The sequence below is a fragment of the Pelophylax lessonae genome, assembly GCF_965119305.1.
Source record: "Pelophylax lessonae genome assembly, chromosome: 13".
Taxonomy (NCBI): domain Eukaryota; kingdom Metazoa; phylum Chordata; class Amphibia; order Anura; family Ranidae; genus Pelophylax; species Pelophylax lessonae.
In genome coordinates this window covers 180,873,877-180,895,614 of record NC_138780.1, presented here as the reverse complement: position 1 = coordinate 180,895,614, position 21,738 = coordinate 180,873,877, and the positions used below count along the sequence as shown (strand labels likewise).

The window sequence follows — 21,738 nt, the reverse complement described above, 5'->3', positions numbered from 1 at the left end:
GGATAATGTTATGATGTGAAAATGTGTTGGTATCATTATGGGATACCTAAAAGTTTTCTATTGCTCATAAAACAGAGTATCAATCATTTTTTTTTCCTGATTGCCTATCTCTGTTTTGTAGATTGCACCCGTCCATTTACTGTACAATGCAATAAAGACGTATTCAGAACTCCCAGAATCTAAAGTGTATGTAAAGCCATAACTTTTTTTTTTTTTAGCTTTGGATTGAGTAGAGATGTTTTAAAGGAGAATTATGGCCAAAACTTTTCGTTTTGCACTGCTGTGACCCCTTTTCAGCTGACAACAAGCTAAAGTCACTCAGTCACTGACGTCGGCAAGTCCGGATGCCTGGCCTCTCAGCTGTGCTTCTGGGACACAGACAGCTGCTCCCTTCCCAGCCCCATGCTCCAGTGAGCGCTGGAGGGGCAGAGCCAGTGATTGACAGTCACCACTCTCTGTTTAGAGCGGAGGGGAGAAATGAGGGATCAGCAGGGTTTAATCGCACAGTTCAAAGTGCAGATGCAGCAGGGGATCAATGCTACATCCACCTAGGGGAGTATAAGGATTTTTTTTTTTGTTAACCCTATACTTATCTTTTAAAACCCCTGCTAGTTTTTTTAACGTTGTGTCTCATTGGAGAGATTTCCCTTTTTGTCCTGGAGATGCAGCAAGAAGTCAAAGGAAATCTTTCTTTCTGTAAAAAGTTCTCTACAGCCTGAGTTAGTGAGTCTTATTTACAGAGAGCCATGTCTTCCCAACAGCAGATCAAATCACAACCTTCATTTTCTCCTCCAGACTGGCTGTGGGGCACAGCTATAACACCAATCCATATCAGTGTGGGCTCTTCCTGCACCAACTCCACCGCTAGCCTCACTCTCTGCAGCATCCATCACCTGTGGCCAGGCGGGAGCTGATAACATTATCTGTAGGATTTACCCAGCTGTGTAAAGCAAGGTCACCTTTGCAACTATGGGTAGTGCTGAGGCCTGGAAACTGGCACAGTAGCCTACATTTGTCCTAACTGGTATCTGATATACGAGGTGTCAATTTAATTCCCAGAATGGACTATGAAAAAAAATGTTTGTGCAGGAGCACTGTTGTGGTGGAGAATCCACTTGTCAGGCCAGAGTACAGGTCATTTCCTCTGAACGAACAGATTCCCATAACCTTTTCAGAATTTCCAAGTACTGTCAACCAAGTAATGTTGGTTGACCGTTGTACCACGTTCTTTGAATTCGTAGTGATAAAAAAAAAAAACAGCATGAGCATACAAGGGTTCTCACTCTGTCCACATTTGTCTCTGTCCCATGCTTTTTTGGCTGCCCATTTCTTGCGTCACCGGGGAGAGCTTCCTGCCTCTCCTTAATCCCTTTCAAAAACACTTGATTTCTTTGTGAATTTTCACCAAGTCTGTTGTAACAGAGCCTGCACTCACTCACTTGCACTTTTGACAATTTTCACACAAAATTTGATATTCATTTTCTGCTCCATATTCAGTTCACTCATTTTCTGCCAACAGCGCAACGCACACGTGATATTTCTACTACTACTATGTAAAGATGTAAAGAGTCAACTATTCTTTGACTCAAGCGAGTGCCTATAATATGTCAGAACACGCTCAAGTGCGAATGGCTCTGTGACTCACCACCATAGTGCTATGCTGCGGTTATTCAGGGAATTAAATTGTTACACCCCGCAACAAGCAATGTGCAACATGACCTATGGAAGAGCACAGATTCCATATGCACAGTTCTCTAAACTGCAACTAATCCCAAACCACTGCCCATCCTCCAAAGTCTTATAAAGGGAAATATTCTGTGCTGAACTGTAACAGTCAAATCCTAGGAGTGGGTCCAGGTCTAGGAAAATCTGAACTTTCGTGAACCTACCAGGCTCTCCTACAAACATGTCACCCAATAAGCACAACGTTTCGAAAATATTGAGTACTTCACCCATGTTAAGTTTACACCAACACCCAGTACCTGCCTCAAATGACTGTGATAAGGCTTGATTATATGACATATCTATATGAAAGCAGTTGCGTCTGAAATTAAAATCAAGGAAGGCATCACAGAAAACAGCTTAACAGTACTTCTACTGAGAATGTAGTCAGGCTGGCGAGGAAAGACGTAGGTGATTCTGGATATCCTCAGTCAGGAAATGAGGCAGGCTCTATATTATTATTTGATTTCAGGTTCTTATATAGCGCTGTCAATTTACGCAGCGCTTTACAAATACATTGCACATTCACATCAGTCCCTGCCCTCAAGGAGCTTACAATCCAAGGTCCCTAACTCACATTCATAGTAGCAGCTTCTAATGCACAGTGTGAGAAGCTCACAGTCTGCAGTGAAACCTGATTTTGCAATTTCAAGGGGAGCCTTTTCAACTGTGCAGGACTGGGCTAGATGTCAGATTTAAATAAGCCGCAACCCAAGCCATTGCTTCGTTCCTCTAATGTCGCCTGCCTCATACCACATCTGGACCACTACAAGATAAACCCAGTACAACAACTTTGTCTTCACTGCAACATTCTACCAAACTAGGTGTGGACAAAAGTAATTTCTAAACTATTACTGAAAAATCAGGATCTACGCCATACTATGCTTTTTCCTGTACATAAGATTTTTATAGGTCATAAGATGTGATTATGGGCTCCTTTCCAGACATTTATAGACTGTCACCTTGTGAAATCTGCCTGTTTACGGTATGCAGATAATGGGATTTTTGACTTGCCGTAAAATCCATTTCTCTGATGTTCATTGACAGATACAGCTCTTCATCTTCATGACCGTAGGGTTATACTGCCCTCTACAGAAATAGGACACTAGGCAGAGAAAAAAAAGCTTGAGCAAGGGATTGCTATGGTCCTCCATACTCCCTTAGAGAATCACTGAGCTCTTTTAAGAGCTTGTGTAGAGCTTGTTCTGCTGCACTCTCTGGGGAAAGAGAGGTTCACCCACAGGAACCTGGAGCCTTGTCGTAGGTCCAGGGTGGGTAGGAGATTGCGAGACCCTAACCAAGCTGCGGCGGTTCGTGGAATCTGAAGTGGTTACAGTGTCTGGTGGAGTGCTTGGAGTCCTCGGAAAGCACTAGGAGCATCTTTCAACGGAGGCACCCGGTCCGGGGTGCCCTGTTCCGTTACACCGGACACCCCTGGAGACGACGTGTCCAATGATTCAGACAAAGCCTGATCGCTCGGAGCTCCAGTACATTGATCGGTAGCCTGGACTCTTCCAGAGTCCAAACCCCCTGAGCAAGGTCTGTGCCGAGGATGCCTCCCCACCCGGATAGGCTGGAATCCGTGGTAACAACTGTCCAGTACAGGGGAAGAAATTATTTTCCCTGAAGAAGTGCCGAAGAACGAAGCCACAAACCAGGGACCCCTTCTTGCTACGGCTCAGCAGGATCAGATTGTCTAGAGAGGATCCTTGTTCCATTTCACCAGAATCTCCTTTTGCAGAGATCTCCTGTGAAAGTGTGCAAACAGAACCGCCTCAATTGTAGACACCATCAGGCCCAACACCCAAGCCCACAGAGATGACCGTCTGCTGGACTGCAGAAACAAATTGCCTCCTGCAACTTATGAAGTTTTTCCAGAGGAAGAAACACTCTGGCCGAGGCCGAGTCAGACCCAGATAGTGCAGACTCGTGGACTTAACAAGAGCAACTCAAAAATCCAACTGAGTAATCTCCAAGTTGGCCAACAGAGCAGTCAAAGACTCTGGTCGCAAAAGCTGATCGTTCATATACTCCAGTATCGCGATACCCGCTGACGCAGTAATGCTAGAACCGGGACCAACACTTTTGTGAAGACCCGAGGAGCGGAAGCGAGATGAAAGAGTAACGCCAAGAATTGGTAATCCTCCTCGCCCATGGCAAAGCGGAGGACGTGCTGATAAGCAACCCCAATGGGGATGTGAAGGTAGGTCCTTGCTGTCGATGGAGGTGAGAATCTCCTTGATGTAGGGACACCACCACTGTGCGAATGGATTCCATTTGGAACTTCTGTAGCCGCACAAAGCAGTTTAGCGCCTTGAGGTCCAGAACCTTACCCCCCTTCCTGGAAACCGTAAACAGGGTTTCGTAAAAACCTTGCAAACGTTTGGACTTCGGTACCTGCAACAATCACCCCTTGAAGTAGCAAGTCTTGCACTGCCCCATAGAGATCCTTTAAGCGATCTGGGGATAAGTGCAGGTTGTAAGGGAAGAACCTTTCCGGAGGATAAGACCGAAACTCGATCTTGTAGCCGAAGCGAATAACATTTAGATCCCTTGTCTGGAGACCCTGAGGAATGAAAAGACCACTTGTGAGCAGAAAAGGAGGGTCCTCCTCTGCGATAGGACTCCTTACCCTTGGAAGCCTGAGGGAGAAGAGTATTTTTCCCTGTGAGGCCTTTGATGAGGTCATCAAAGGAAGCTCCAAACAGGGGATCCCCACGAATGGAAGATTGGACAAGGCCCTCACAGGGTGCATGGACGCCGACCCTGAAGGGCAGCCCGCATCAACGGCAGAGTCTGGATCTGATGAGACAGAGGAGACAGGTAAAGGCGGGGGACGCTTTTTGTTGGCCCGTTTGCCCAGGACCAAATCCACTTTGGACACCAGGGACTCCGGGATCGCCATCAGTGCAGTCACTTGTGGAGCCCGGGATGGCCTGACAGCCTCTGAGAGGGGATCAGGTAGTGAAACATGCTTCAGGGACCCCATGAATTGAGAGGGGAACCCACACAAAAAAAAGTGTAAAAACATTGCAAGGGACACCCCGCCGCGCTGTCGGCACAACAAGACTCAGCACAGCACTACCGCTGCAATAGCAGAAAGAGGGAGTGAAAACCCCACAAAGCACTCACAACCACTATTCAGGTACTCACAGCCCGGACTATCTGCACACTATTCGGCGATCAGGAAGAGGAATATCTCTGTATCAGCACTAGAGGTTAAGGAAGGCTTCCCACCGCTTAATCACTGCCCATCTGATTCCAAAAACCTAGCCGCCGCTAATTGCAATGGGAAACCATAGGAAAATTGCTGCAGAGGCTACACAAACATGGCCGCCGATCTGTAGCACACAAGGCTACAAGAAAATAGCGGCACCACGCGGCTCCCAGGGCCGGGAAAAAAACTTTCCCACTGGGCCCATTTCCCACCCGAGGAGCGATCGCTTGGTCGCCGCGGCGTACCCCCCCCCCCCCCCCCCCCCGCAGCACCCTATTCAACCTGTATTCAATCAATTCAAGGCACACAGATCTTTAGAGCAATGATCCATTGTTAACTGGATACATACTTCTACAGTTACCTCAATGCATTAAGGCCTCGTGCGCACAGCTATTTCGCTCTTGTGCATGATGCTCCGGCATTAAGCTGCGGCTGAAGGGCACAGGTGCAGTGTTCAGCCCTGCTGCTGGCAGCTTTTCAAACTGAGTGTCTGGCAGCTACCATGCCTGCATGGTGCACTAAGTGAAGGTGCACGGAATGCAAATTTTGGTGCCGAAGACGAAAATGCAGGATACACTTGGCCGAAAATTGAAAATGAAAGTTTTTAAAAAAATATTTATTTATAGAATTGTATTATATTCAACTTTTTTATATCATGAATTTAAATAAATATGAATTTGTCGGCGGCCATTATTGGCACTTTTAGCGCAAGAAAATCTCAAGAAAAATGAATCCCTTTAAATGTAGTTCTTCACACTGGTCCGTCGCAGTTAAAAAAAAAAAACACACCTCCCCATTGAAATTAATTCAAAACGCAGCAAGAACACATTAATAACGCACCTGTGTTACATTTTTGATGTGGTTTTTGAGTCACATGACCTATAAAGATTAAAAAAACCAAGTGTGTGGTAAAATTGCCGGCAAAATCGTGTGCTTTTCCGGTGTCATTATCGGTATCTTTTTCTCTTATCGGAAAAATACTGGTGACACCATTTTCACCGGATATGTTTCGGTGGCCGAAATTTTGGTGCATCTCTAGCACTTACTGGTAAGTACATGTACAGAAGTGCCCAGAATGCACCTCAGACAAAACCAAAGAAGATTCCCAGCTCAATTTACCAAACAGTCTGCAACCAACCAAACTATCCTGTCTAACATTATGCGTTAAAAACAGGGGTTTAGTTTGCACATATTTTCAAATCCATGTGTAAGCTGCAGAGCCACTTCATGGCACCCCAGTATTATCTGCAGTCCTAACTCTAAATTTTGAGAGCCTCCACAGTGGAAGCACATGTATTATAATAGATAGGCAGAGGACAGGTGAACCGGGAGGGCGCCCACTACTTAAAAGGCACAGGGGCATACTGGACACCCAGCATATAGCACAATGGCAGGGAAGGTGTCCAGTGTATCCCCTCACCAGTATTCCAACATTACAAACAAATGGCCACTTCACCCCACTTATAACTGGCCCTTACAGCAAGGACATATGGAAATGCGACACATGTCAAACAAAACCAAAGAAAATTTCCAGCTCAACTTATTGACCAGCCTGCAACCAACCAAAATATCCTAACAGTATGCGTTAAAAACAGGGGTTTAGCTTGCACACATTTGCAGTCTGCGTTCTGGGCATTTGTCTCTGGGCGCATACGGCCACAGCTAAACGCCAAGTGTGCATGAGCTCTAAACTGTATGTAAAGCCAATATCTATATATATTTTTTTGTATTTTCAGTGTCAAACCTCACTGTAAACCATTTTCTTGAGCAAATGGTTTCTGATCAAATGGGTGCAAAGTTTCTTACCTGAAGGTTGTGCCAGTAAAAGCACTCCACCGCCTCTCAATTAACTACAAGGTTGTCAGCCTGTTTTGCACACTCCTTCAGTTTGCTGTTGGGCTACCTATCAGGGCTAACTAGTCATTCTGATGGCCAAGGTAACGATCTTGCACATCAGGATAACAATTCTGCTGCTAATTGCGCAATGGTGGCTTTGTGTTGTCAGTCTGCAACAGAAAGCAATGTTACTGATCGGTATGTATGTATGCATGTATATCACATTCAGTCATATTCGACTCTCAGCAAAACTACATGCCACCTCACTGGGCATCACGTCTGATACACTTGAATGCTTTTTTAAATCAAATTTTCTTGGCAAATTTTTAAGGTAGGATGCCAGGTCTTTTCTTATCCCTTTACAATCGCTCAACTTGAGACTGACACGCAGTATGTGACAAACACGTGCATATCCAATTTGTACACACATACTGGCGCCAATTTAGACAGGAGATAATTAACCTACCAGCAAGACTTTAGAGGGTGGAAGGAACCTGGAATAAATGGAGAAATCCCATGCAAGCACAGACAATGCAAACTCCAAGCAGATGATCTCCTGGCCGAGACCCACACCAAGTACACAAATTGTTAGCATCTAACCATTAAGCCACTGTACAACCCTGTTGCTGACAGGATCTCCAGATTAAAGTGGACTTTAATACTAGTGTTCGCGTAATAGTGCCCTGTCCCCACTCTTTCTAGGCAAGAATGACGCTTGCCTCCTCCGCCCACCCTGTGGAACATCTGCACAAGCATAGGTTTCCACAAAGCTCTGCGCATGCTTGGGTCTCTCCTTGGTCCATTATGGAAATCCTGAACCATTGCGCTCGTGTGGAAAATCTCCTGCTCAAGCAGAGATATGTTGAAGGCCGAGCAAAGCCCCTTCAACACATCTGTGTTCACAACATAATCATGGCACCAGAGGGGGCGGAGCCAGTATAGAGAGGACTATAGTTCCTTTTTAAAAACTCTGCAACAAATTTACAAAAAAATGTACCTATTCTTTTACATCTCATTGTATACAATGCCAAGCATACTTAAAAAAAACAAACAAAAAAAATGATTTGGGGTTTACATACACTTTAAGTCTCCATTCACACTAGTACGACTTGTCAGGCGACTTGGTCAGCCTGACAAGTCACGCACTGTCGCGGTCCATTGACTGCTACAGGAACCGTTCTAATAGGAGCGACACAAGTCGCTCCGGCCTAGAAAAAGGGTCCTGTACTACTTCGGGGCGACCTGGAGCGACTTGCATAGACATTCATTTTATGAAGTCTGTGCAAGTTGTGTCGAAGTCGCGGTGCACGCGACTTCACAGGTCGCCCCCGAAGTCGTGCCGCTTCAGTGTGAACCGTCACTTACAAGTGCAATGTAAAAAAGTAACCAAAAACTGTACTGGTAAGATGATTTCTGATTGGATTTTAGGGGCTGGAGCACAATATGGCTCTTACCACTCAGTTACATATTACGTGTCTTACATTTTGTATTTTCAGAGACACGCAAGTGGCACCATAGTTCATATCCTACAGTCTGACACACTGTTCCTGGTATAAACATTAATGGACCTGCGTATACATACTTTTAAATATCCACTTAAATTTAGGGTTAGCCTGAGCAACAACATCTGCCAACCAAGCATTGTTTAATACAAATGTTGATTCTCTGCAACATACATTAATTATCCTTTGTGTGACGTGTAAGGCAACTGTGAGGAGTCTGGTTATAAAACCCCACCACAAGAGACGGTATGAGACTACACCTTGGCGCACTTATCCACTGTCCGCGGCTCCTGAATGAAGACGCTGCCTATTATCTGCTCTTCAGCAGGGGGACGAACTCAGGAATTATGACTTTAATATCTCTGAAGATGAGGCTGTTTGTTTTGTGCAGACACAGGGCACAGCGAGCAAAACCTCTCTACGAGCAGTCCTTAAATACTTTATTAAATCAACCGACACACAGGGAAAAGTCCCTGTCCACATATGGGGCCAGGAGAATCATTCCAGAACCTAGAAAAGATGGGTTCCCTCTCTGTCCACATACAGAGGCTGGCACAGGTCTTGCATAGCTAGGGCAGTGAGGCCCTTAGGTCCTAAAGGAGAGACATTTGAAGCCCTTGAGGTGATAGAACATAGTCTATTCTCTGTATATTCAGAGACCAGGTTAGGCTTTCTGTAACTTGCAGAAATTAGGAGCTTAGGCTGTACAGAGCCCGAGAGAGGAATTCTGAGCCCATGGAAGAGAGATATCACTCTTGTTCCCTCTCTGTAAGATGAGGCCAGCAGACGATAGGAGCATAGGCTCTACAGCAAAAGGCAGATAGGAACTTATTCCATTTTTTTATACACAGAGAGCAGGTGAGGTGATTGTAGAGCCTAAACTCCTGAGTTTAGGCTTTACAGAGGCTGGTAGAGACTTTCAAAGTCCTGCAGGAAATAGGAACTCTTCCTTTTCTGCATATAGAGAAACCAGTAGAGGCATAGCTTGCACACACACAAAAAAAAAAAAGTCGAGGCCAGGGTAAGCATTCTAAATCCTGCGGGATATAGGAACCCAGTACTTTTTTTGCAATTAAGTGACCTGAAGGAAATCAAAGCTTAAAATGTTACTAAACCCACAACAGTAAAATCAGTCTGTATATGCAGTAAGGAAGCATGCTTGATATACTCATTGTGAAACCTAAGGGGTTATTCCTCTGCATCGTGTATAAAGGCTGTTTAATCTTGTATGAACAGATCCTCTTTTTCTTCCACTGACTCCAGAACAGGTCCGGATAAGACAGTTACTAGAGTCAGGCTGCACATGCTCAGTTTGGTGTGTATTGCTAGAGAGAGGTATCTTTTTTTTTTCCTTGGGAGAGTGCATGTGATCAGCAAAGGGCCAAACAACACTGTCCAGACAGAGGGTCAGTGGTTCTAAATCCTGACAGTACAGCTCAGTGCAGTATGAAAACTCCTCCTACAAACTTTAACCAGGAACTGATAGAAGTCACAAGACTGCTATTTACTGCTGATGAGAAAAGGTATTTAGCAGTTTATATTTACCTAAATAATTGCATTTACGTGTTCTGTGTACTGTGGGAGACCAGATATAGTGAATGCATGGTCCTGGATTTAGTAACACTAAGCACTACAGAGGGAATCTGAGCCTTAAAGAAAATAGAAACTCAGTCCCTTCTCCATACATACACAAAGACCAGAAGAGACATTCCATAATCTGCAGAAGATAGAAGCTTAACTGGCAAGTTCACCTTCGGGAACATATTACATGTTCCACCCATTTTTAGGGTGGAACATGTAACATGTTCCCATTGCTGCATGTGTATAAATGAACTACAAGCCCTGACATCCTTTATGGCTGTCAGCTTGTAGTTCTCAATGAACTACCATGGCGCTGTTGAGTCCCTCTTTGCCATAAAAATGAACATGTCCACCGCATTTGTGAAGAAGACTTCAGGGCGCTCAAGAAAGTCCAGCAAGCGCCAGGACCGTCTCCTACAGTTGATTCAGCTATGGCATCGGGGCACCACCAGTGTAGAGCTTGCTCATGAATGGCAACAGGCAGATGCGAGTACATCTGCATGCACAGTGAGGCAAAGACCTTTAGAGAATAGCCTGGTGTCAAGAAGAGAAAAGAAGCCAATTCTCTCTAGGGAAAACATCAGGGACAGACTGATAATCAGCAAATGGTACAGGTATTTCGGGAGCCGATCATGACAGTTCATACGAAATTACAAGGGACATACCTGAAAATCTCGTACGATAACAGAACAAACTATTTTTGTTTAATCATTACAGTATTCTTCCGTAAAAAATTGCGTGACGAAGACCGCACAAGCTTGGAAACTAAAGAATACAATACATTACATCATTGTGGGAAGTTGTATTCTGTCTTATGAGAATTTTCATAACTCTAGTAACCTAATAATTTGATACAAGCATGTTGGCCCTGCGCTACTGTCAGGATACTTGGGCCATGGAGGGGGAGCCCACAACTGCAGGAATGCCTGACCACCTCTACGGGAACAGGTACAAAGAGGACAGTCGGGTCTGACTCTCGTCCATGTGTGTGTTCACCGGACCCAACCGCCCAACTTGGAAGCTGTCATTAGCCTGGCACTGCTGTACCAATAAATATCGCCTTATCGATAATTCATTTGCATTGTTATTCTCGTGGGTGATTGTGTAGGCAGGGCCCCAGTGCACTGCATTGCCTGGGGCCCTTTAATGCTCTTAAGATGGCACTGGCTATAAGTATAGCACCCACACTCATACTACAGACTGGCCTCATGTATAGACTGGTCTGACTTGCATCTCTGACTTATGTAAAATCTTTTAAAAAAAAAATGTATTAAAAAAAACAAAAAAAAAAACAAAATGGATGTGTTGCAAGTAGAAATCCACTTCCACCAATCAATTTCCCAAGGAGCCTTGCACATGATGTGTGCATGGGGCAGTGAGTGGAGAGTGTCACTTCCTCTTCCTGCAGATGGAGGAATGACACTCCCAACTGTCACTAGCCTTGACTTATGAAAGACATTTAAAGATGTTGAAGTGTTATTGGCAGCACATATTCTGTTGAGCCAATTGATTTAGTAATTCTACAAATTGATTATATGATCTGTGGGAACAGATTTCGTTGAGAGAATCATCTGCTTTTGGCAACCACAAGTATGTAAATATCTTCTGACATTGTAGCACTGGATCTGATGTCTCATCCTGTATGGAGCAGTTTGGGGTCACTTATAATTATTGGGTATGGTACACAGTAGTTGTATAATATGGATAATTAGCATTTTGGAATCTCTCAAATCATTTGCATTGTTAGAGCATCATCAATCTGCCATGCTGTGGATATAGCCATTTCTCTACAAGTGTGCACATGGTAGAACTACTGCATGGCCATCAGCCACTAGTGATATCGGGGAATGTATGATGTTTGGCACACAGACAGGTCACAGATTTGTATGGAGTGTCATGTGAACTGCAGTTTCATTAAAATGGCCATATGCAAGAAATGTCACATGACCAGCCGTATCTGACACACCACAATCGAAATTGAGTGTTGTATATTTATATAATTCTGCATTACTCCTCTAGAACAGTCAAGAGCTGCTGCACCGATGCCATGCTGTAAGCATATATAGATCCTACATCCTATCAATATGAATGACTGCTCACAAGTACACCTCAGTCTTTCCTGGGGAGCCTAGCCAATGATACATGTGGAGCTCTTTTGAAAAGTACACCTCTAACTAGGCTTCATTAATTATCAGAATAATGTCAGTACAGCACACCCCTACCCTGATGCAGAGCACAGCCAACACAGGAGTCAGGCACTCCAGATCACCCCCTATAGTGAGCTCAGGACACTTCTACATTTTCACATTACCACTGATACAGGGGAGATCCCCCTCTTATCTTCCTAACCTGTGGCTCAAACACAGCAGGGTCCAAGACTAATGAAATCAAACATATCATTAGCACACATATGGACATCATGCTGGGTTTGAAAGGTACGGTAGTTACAGACAGAACATAACGAGTCCCTCATCAATAACCCCGGAGGAAGAGGCTCTCCTGACATAGATGTGTTTTATTTAATCTTGCTCTCTGAAAGACTTGCAGTAGAAGTCAATTACAGGCTCGCCTAGCCGGTTTTATTGAACACCGAGAGTGACTGGCGGAGCGCGTTCTGCTGGAGCGCAGAGTATAAATCTAACTTTTAATTGAATAAGAGTAATTATAGCAGAGTGGGGATACAGAGCATTTGCAGGTGGTGTGCGATGCAGTATGAATGCAAGTCGGTTCTAGATTTAATGTGCAATGCTAAGCCCAATTTAGGCAACCTTCATTCTGCAATTAATCCTTCCTGTTCCCAATGTTGTGCACGACCCCATTTGGTTCCAACATTCTGCTCAGCCTCAAATCCAACCCCATCTGGCTCCGAACAATTTTTAAATGCACAAGACCCCTGTTTCACTGATATCACTCTTCACAGCCATCCCACTCAATACATTCTGCACACCCCCAGCAAACCCTATTCAACTCCAACACAGTATGGCTTCCCTGACCCCCTTTGGCTCCCAACCCTTTCTCTGGCCCCTCTGATTCTCATCTTTGTCAATGCTCTGCCTGGCCCCCATTTGGCTCCCAATGTTCTACAAGGCCTCACCGATCCCCAATGCTCTGCCAGGCACCTCCAATCTCCATCCTGTTCCCAATCATCTGCATGGCCAAACCTAACCCCATCCAGCTTATAGAGCTTGACCCCCATTAGCCCTGATGACCCCCATTCTGCTTTCAATATCCTGCATGGCCCCCATCCCCCTCTGCACAGCCCCTCAAACCCATATCTAACTTCTTATGCTCTGCCTGGCTCCTCCAATCCTCAGCCCGTTCCAAATTATCTAAATGGTCCCACCTAACCCCACCCTGCTTTTAAAGCCCTACCCAGCTGCACCACCCCACAGCCCTGCTGATCTCCATCCATCTGCCAACACTTTGGCTGGCCCCAACAAACACAATCTGGCTCCCAACACTCTGCTATAACTCACTGACCCCCCCAGCCAACCCTGCACAGCTTTGCTGACCCCATCCAGCTTCCATAGCTCTGCCCAGCCCCACAAAACCCCTGTCTGGCTTCCACTGATTTACCTGGCCCCACTGATCCCTACCAAGCTCCAACAATATACCTAGCCCCACTGACCCTCATGTGTCTCCTAAAGCTCTGCTTGGTCCAAAGATTCCCCCTCATCCAGATTCTAATACTCGGTATGACCTCACCAATTACTATACTGCTCTGAATGTTTCGACCAGGCTGCAGCACAATGTTCTGCACAGTCTTGCCGTGTATTACCCCAGTCCAACACAGAGCAAGAGTAACAGTTGGTAGAATATGACAGAAAAAAAAAATGTTTTGCGCAGTGCAGCAATGGTATTGTTGCAAAGGTTATCACTATTATTTACAGACAAGACACGGATTACTTGGTACAGTTTTCATGAACTGACTGCTAGCTTTTGTGTGACTTCTATAGCGCTGCACAGAAATGTGACACTGATTTAATGCCAATATTTACAGAGCTGCATCACAGACACTCTGTGTTGAAGTCGTCTTTAATGTACATCATGACAAAATATGTCTGCTCTTTAATATCTGAGCATCTAAAACAGATTTCCTCTGAATTGCTCAAAATAGAATGAATATTCACTTGCTAATACCCCATGGGCCTTCCAAGCCTGAAGCCTCTCAATGAATATAGATATTCCATACTACAAAGTGAAACGCCACGACTGGAGCGTCATACAGAGCCTACCAGACCGTGCACATCTGGCTTACTGATTAATTTACATTTCACTTTAGAAATTACAAATCTCTACAGAATACACGTCTGAACGAGAAAAAGATGGACTTGCACTTCATAGCCTAATTGAACACTGCTTTTCATGTTTACAGTACAGATTAAAAAATGAACACAAGAATCTAATTGGTTAATGGCAAAAACACAGATAACCTACAATTCCAAACACGGGGCTCACTCACATGTTCCCATCACCGCTCCCAGGTGCCTCGCCCCTCTCCAGCCAGGAGTGCTGGCAACAATGTGGGTTCTACCACCTCCACTCGTGACATGCATATAAAACGCAATGCGTACAATGCTTACCATGCAGACAAACATATTTATTCAAGCAGCTGAGATATTCCACTCATGTCCTCTAGGAGAAATTTCAGGGGTTTAATTGTATAGCGCAGGGGTCTCCAAACTTTCAAAACTAAGGGCCAGTTTTCAGCCCTCCAAACTTTTAGCAGGGCCAGACTGTGGCTAGTGGGAGTAGAAAATGCCATGCATCAGTTGGAGTGAACAAGGCCATAGGCTTGGTGGTCAGTGGGAGTAAAAAAATGACATCATTGGTGTCAGTGAGGAATAGCGCCCTATCATTGGTGTCAGTGGGAAAAACGTTTCCTCATCTTTGGTGTCAGTGGGAGAAATAGTACCCCATTGTTGGTGTCAGTTGGAGGAATATTACACCACTGCTGGTATCAGTGGGAGAAATAGTGCTCCGTCTTTGGTGTCAGTGGGAGGAATAATGTTCCGTATCTGGTGTCAATGAAAGAAATAAAGCCTTGTATCAGTGGAAGGAATAGTGCCCCAAAGGCCAGATAAACGCAAGGAAAGGGCCACATCTGGCCCGTGGGCTGCAGTTCAGAGACCCCTGGTATAGGGGGTGAAAAGTATCACACTGAGTACGTGGGGTGGAGTGGCTCTGTTGCTGCTTGAACGGTAAAGCTTCCCTTAGTGCATGGGAAGCAGTGTGCAGCTCAACGTTTTTTGTGCATGCATGCATACCCAGATGAGGTGAAGTATGTAATCTTCCTGATTGCACCATTATTATCACTAGTATTACTAGCTGTTGGCACCCATAGCAGGCCTGTGCAGCTCTGAATTCTGTCATTTTCACACCTCAGGAGCTTCCTATGTGACTACTATCCCATGATTTGTCAGTTACCTACTGGAAGCAATGTAATGTGAGGAGAACACATGGGAAATCTGAGTCCTGTGGCGAGAGGCTGCTACATAATGCCGCTCAACATTTTATCCCAATAAGAATTACTTCCAACCAAATACGTTGCTTATGAGACTGATGCCAGGACCTTCGTGTGGAACTACTGATAACAGGAAGAAACCAACATTTTCCCAAGGACCTATTTATCCAGGTCAGGACTAGCTAGTAGTAGTCAGCCACATGTAACTAGATTCTCCAATGTTAAAGACATTTTGTAGTGTCAGGAACATACCCCAGCAAGCATATGCATAAGACACCTTAAAGCATGGGTGTCCAGAAATTTTCTCGGGCCGCATATAAAATATAGTTAAGGTATATAAGTGATAAAACGCCCCCCCCCCCCCAAGCACTAATTTAACACAACTAGAGGATGATCCTTTCCAAGGCAGTCTCTGCCTACAGTTAGTTGGAAGCCGCTGTGGCCGTTTACCCGACCCGACTTCCTTCTTCCCCATCAAAAAAAAAATAAAAAATTGTCAGGGGGCAGTGGGCCGCATTGCCTGGGGCTCTGGGCCGCAGGTTGGACATGCCTGCCTTAAAGGATAAGTTCACCTTTAAAAAAAATGATAAATACACATCTTTCTGCTGGTAAAAAAAAAAATGAATTTTTTTTTTAAATTAGGAGCCTGTAAAGCATTGCACCCACAATCAGAAGATCCTGGGTGCAACCTCAGGCTTCTGCAGAATGGCAGTGTAGCTGTCTGTCTGATGAATGAATGAGGCGGCCAGCTGGGTGGAGCCTCGTTCGGCCGTGGGTTTTTTTTTTTTTCTTAACTGTGACAGTGGGTGAGGGGAGAAGATTCCCAGCCTGCTGTCACAGTGGGGACTCGGGGGGTAGCTCAGTTAAGCCTCGTACACACTAGTAGTTTTTTTTTCCTTCACCCCAGCAGGGCTGAATGAAAAAAAATCAGATCCAATGTTAGTACAGGGATCTCCCCTGCTGTGCTATTGTGTTCTGACATGGTGACTGGTGACAGGCTCCACCCCACCAGAACACTCTGGTCAGCACTCTCAGCCACTAACTCCAGTACACACAGGCTGAATGTCAGCCGGTCTCTACTGAACCGGCCAGTGCCGCCTGACATTCGGCCCGCGTGTACTAGGCTTAAGTGACATGTTACACCCTAAATATGGGTGTAACATGTTACTAAAGGTGAACTTATCTTTTAATCCAATCACCATGAAATGTTTCAAGGCAGATATTGATTGTCCACACCTTCAGCTGTGTGAATTGAATAATTAACACATATGCACACTTATTGACATCAAGAATAGGATTGCATAACCAGAACAGGTTAGTTCCACAACTTTCACACCACCCATCCTGTTCTTTGACAATCAACATTTGCCTTGACACATTCAATGGTAATTGGTTTAGGTGGTCTATGTTACCTGTGTTGACTAATGCTGGAACACATTCCCTAAACCGATGAGACACTTATTAGAACTAAAGTGAACAGGGAAAAAAAAAAAAAAAGTCCAGTATTATAAAACAAGTTGAATGTACCCACTGCTAGCTATGCCTGCTAATGGCATTCATAGAGACCATTGTCTGGAAAAATATTTATGCAAGTGCTTTATTGGCTGCAGACGGCTCAGCTAAAAATCCTCTTTAATTACAACTCTTTTAAGAAACAAGCCTTGGCCTTTCCGTGGTCATTTAGCAAATGTTCTACAATTCACAGAGAGTGAGGCAGATCTGGCATTTACCATGGATCCTGGAGACGACCGGTTCCTTCTCGTCGTGGTAGTTGCCAACGTTGTTGTGGTCTCCATGATAGTAGTGGAAAGTTCCGGAGGCATAGAAGTGGTTGGTGTCGTCCCGATAGATGGAACCTCTCCCACCAGCCTCACACTGCCGCTGATGTTGATGTGGGGATTGTGCTCGGCAGCCATGTTTAGAACCTTAAGGCCGTTGTAATAGATGCCTGAAAGCTGCCCTTGGAACGGCCTTCCCCTGTCCTTTCCGCCAATCGATATCGTTGCTTGAGTGTTGAAGATTGTCAGTGGGCGTCCTAAAGAAACAGTGCAAGGAAGAAATATTAGGTGACTCACGTTTGTTCTGCCAACATAGAGAAAGACTAGATATTCCACCTTTAATTGGGCAAACCGCTATTAGGTTGTGTCTTAGAAAACCAACATCTGCCAAGCACACAATAATCTACTTTACATAATCCCATCGCTGATGGTTTTCCGGTGAGCCAGACCTTTGCTGATAGAGAAACTAAACACAAGCTGCAATTTAATAAAAAAGTCAAACTATTGTTTCAAATATAGAAGGCACAGAACTAAATTAGCCTGAACTCTGGACAAACAGTTAACACAGATAAAATCCATATATAGGAGCGGTTTTACCTGCCAAAGGATTGGTATTTCTCTTCATCCAATGCAGTGAAAGAGCAGCAGGATACTAATTAGGTCATCACTCTACTCACTCCAATCTCTCCCCCCTGCCAGCATTTTTCTTCTCAAAATATTTGCATGCAACACACCTGATTGGCTCCTATTCCTGCCCAACCCTTTCCCAGAGTGATGCTGTATAAAGGATTTCAAGAAGATCATACCAGGTAAAATTCAGATGCTTACACTTGTTGCTTTGACAAAAACTTGTAAGCATTTATTTTTAGATTTGAATAAAGGAGGAAGAATTAGAAGCCCTGCCAAGTTTTTATTGTTTTCTATGTACCTGCTGTGTAGATTCATGCTCTCTTTTTGCCTGAGATAGAAAGTATTGGGATATCCCAAATTTAAGGCTGGGTTCAAACTGTGTGTGGAGCGGCTGGCAGCAGGTGGTCCGGTGTATTTTTGGCTGAATTCAGACCTGAAGCAGACCAGAAGACGCACAGGACCCTTCTGCAAACCACACCGCATCTGTCCTGGAGCTGTGTGAACCGGCTCCGTTGAGAGCCGGTCACAGTCTCCTGACATGCGAATTGGATGCAGGGGTGAACTCAGCCTAATGGTTTTCTCTCACTTGTCTCTCTAGGAGAGAAGTGAATGAAAATCTCTACAACAGGATGCAGACAGCAAAAATAAACCTGCAAAAAGGTCTAATGAGTGAGCAAGAGCAAAGATCAAAATATTTTAATAATAGTAATAAGCAATAATAAGTAAACCTCCAACCCATTTTGGATGCTCAAAGACTTCCATTTTCTACAGGGATACACGACATACAGAAATGGTTGCAAAAATATACATTCCTAGGTTAGTCAATTTTTAATATTAACTATGGAGACCCATATGTTTCTATTTTTCCAACTGGACAGAGTACAAGCGGTCCCCGGGTTACAAACATCTGACTTACAAACGACTCCTACTTACAATAGGAGGTAGACACTAGGAAGTGAGGAGAAATCTCCCCCTAGGAAGGGAAATTCTCTCCTGTAAGAGCTCTCATGGGAAAAAGGCGTATCCGCTGAAGCTTTATCACCAATCCTTCTTTCCACAACAACCCAAAATTTTCAAAATCCAGTTGTCATAGGGACAAATCATAGGTGAAATCTTCTGAACAGGGGCACAGACAGCAAAACAAATGGTACAGGGGTGTTAACCCTTCCCTATGTATCCAAAAAAACGTAAAAATTATTCTTTTGGCTGAAACTACACTTAAAAAAATTACCTGTTCTGACTTACAAACAAATTCGACTTAACTAACCTACAGACCCTATCTTGTTTGTAACCTGGGGACCGCCTGTATAATAGTTTAGTCTGAAAGAAGTGGATCACATTGAAATTAGTTATATATATGAAATAGTGTATGTATGTGTGTATATATATATATATATATAATGTATGAAATTTAATATACACTGATCAGCCATAACATTATGACCACCCACCATAACCTGTTTATCCATGGATTCCATTATGTATGCTGTGGTGTTTGGCACCAAACCATCAGTAGACAGATCCTTTACGTCCTGTAAATCAGGAGGTGCAGCCTCCATGGATTGGACTTGTTTTTTCAGCACATCCCACAAATGCTCGATTGGATAGAGATTTGGAGAATTTGAAGCCCAAGTAAACACCTCAAACTCCTAGTTGTGTTCCTCAAACCTACTCTTGAATTCATCAGGCCAAGCCACCTTCTTCCATTGCTCCATGGCCCTGCTTACAGCAACAGTTTCAGCTACAGTAGCTCTTCTATTGGATCGAGCTACATGGGTCAGCCTTTCAATTTCAGCTACAGTAGCTCTTCCATTGGATCAGACTACACGGGCCAGCCTTTGCTCCCCACATCAATGAGCCTTGGCTTTCCATGACCCTGTCCATGGTTTGCCGGTTTTCTTTCCTTGGCCCACTTTTGGTAGGTCTTGACCTTTGCAGACCGGGAACATCCCACAGGAGTTGCAGTTCTGGAGTTGCTCTGACCCATCCATTCCTTTAGCAATTCCAATTTGCCCTTGTCAGAGTTGCTCAAATTCTTATGCTTGCCCAATTTTTCTGTTTTCAACAAGTCAACTTCAGGGACAACATTTTCACTTGTTGCCCAATATATCCCACCCACTTTCAGATGCCATTGTCATGAGATAATCAATGTGGTCAGTGGTCATAATGTTATGGCTGATCGGTGTATAGAAATTTATATTTTTACAACCATTTTTTATCTGTTTTGTAGCTCTGAAGTAGGGGAGAAGAATTAAAAAGAAGAATTTCAGGCATGGTATATGTTTATAGTTACATTGATCCAGCTTGGACAGTGGCTAAGTGGTTAGCACTTCCAACTGGAAGCACTTGGGTCGTTGATTGGAATCCCAACCACGGCACTACCTGCCTTGAGTTTGCATGATTTCCCTGTGCCTGCGTGGGTTTCCTCCTACACTCCAAACACATGCTAATAAGTCAATTGGCCCTAGTATGTGTATTAATATGAGTTAGGGACCTTAGATTGTAAGCTCCTTGAGGGCGGGGACTGATGTGAATGAGCAATATAGATGCAAAGCACTGTGTAAATTGTTGGTGCATATAAATACTTGTAATAAATATAGTTATCCATATACCACACCTGATAAATGTCCCTGGAAGCTGAGAATACCATTACCTCAGTGATCTCCACTAGCTTCCAGGTACTGAGCTGAGTGGCTGGACTACTGCATTGCGAATAAGTTCCCATTCACACCGGTGCAGCTTTGAAATCGCGACACTTCAACGCGATTTCAAAGCTGCACATCAGTGCGATTTCCATTGCCGATGTCATTGCGGCTTGCGACTTCATACAACAGAAGTTTATGCAAGTCGTAATGAAAGTGGCAAAAAGTAGTGCAGGAACCTTATTTAAAGTTGCTACGACATGAGTCGCAGCTATTTGAACGGTTCCATTGCCAACAATGGGGTGCGAATTGTCATGCGATCTGGAACTGTCGAATCTCATGACAAATCGCACCGGTGTGAACAAAGGCTAAAGGTGGTCGACTGCTTGGCACGGATGTCATTCAGAGAATGCTTTGCATTTTCTGAATGAATGCAAAGCATTCTCTGACTGGACAAGATAAAGTGGCGGGGCGGTGATGGGACCGGAAAGCTAAAGGAGAGCCTTGAAGTTGCGGTGTCTACTTCAGAGCTTTCCAGCAACTACCCATGATAGATGCAGTACATAGATACATTAATCCAAGCTACCAATGTAACTATATAAAATACACCATGCCTGGAACTTCCTTGTTAAAAAAAAAAAGGATAAAAAATGTTGGACCCTTTGATCTTTGGTCTGGTGCTCCTATTAGACTTTTTACAAGTGGATCCTAAAGTGTTACTAAACCCACAACAGTAAAATCGGTGTGTATATGCAGTAAAGCATGCTTGTTATACTCACTGTAGAATCTAAGGGCCCAGGGTTATTCCTCTGAATTGTGTAAAAAGGCTGTTTGATCCTGTCTCCTCTGATCCTCCCCCTCTTTTACTGCCCCCAATCTGTTGATAGAACAGAGTCTTGGGGGCACTCTGCACATGCTCAGTTTGGTGCGTATTGCTAGAGAGTTTTTTTTTTCTTCTTGGGAGTTTGCATGTGATCAGCACAGGGCCAATCAGCACTGTCCAGACAGAGGGTCAGGGAACAATGAAAACTCCTCCGACAAGCTTTAACCAGTGCTCGGCTGGACACTGATAGAAGTCACAGGACTGCTATAAACAGCCGATGAGAAAAGGTATCAGTTTATATTACTAAAATAATTGCATTTCCACGTTCTGTGTACTGTGGGAGACCAGATATAGTGAATGCAGGCTCCTGGGTTTAGTAACACTTTAGACTTTGGGTCCCCTAGTTCAGTAGTAAGCTATTCTTGTTCAGGGCAACTTCACCCGAAAACCTGCTCCCTGTGATTTTCATTAACAATGATCCACTGTTAAATCAAATCCTGCACCATATTTATAAAATGTACTGGACTATAGAAAAAATACATT

General features: G+C 44.3%; 1 protein-coding gene across 3 annotated transcripts in view; it reads right to left on the bottom strand.

Moving 5' to 3' along the window:
* The window catches only part of NRXN3 (neurexin 3), a 748,840-nt gene that overhangs the window by 60,098 nt on the left and 667,004 nt on the right, over window positions 1-21,738 (bottom strand). For all 3 annotated transcript variants that reach the window (XM_082275286.1, XM_082275285.1, XM_082275287.1), the window contains one exon: window positions 17,053-17,357. In XM_082275286.1, the coding sequence (XP_082131412.1) occupies window positions 17,053-17,357 (305 nt within the window). The remainder of the gene's footprint in view (window positions 1-17,052; window positions 17,358-21,738) is intronic.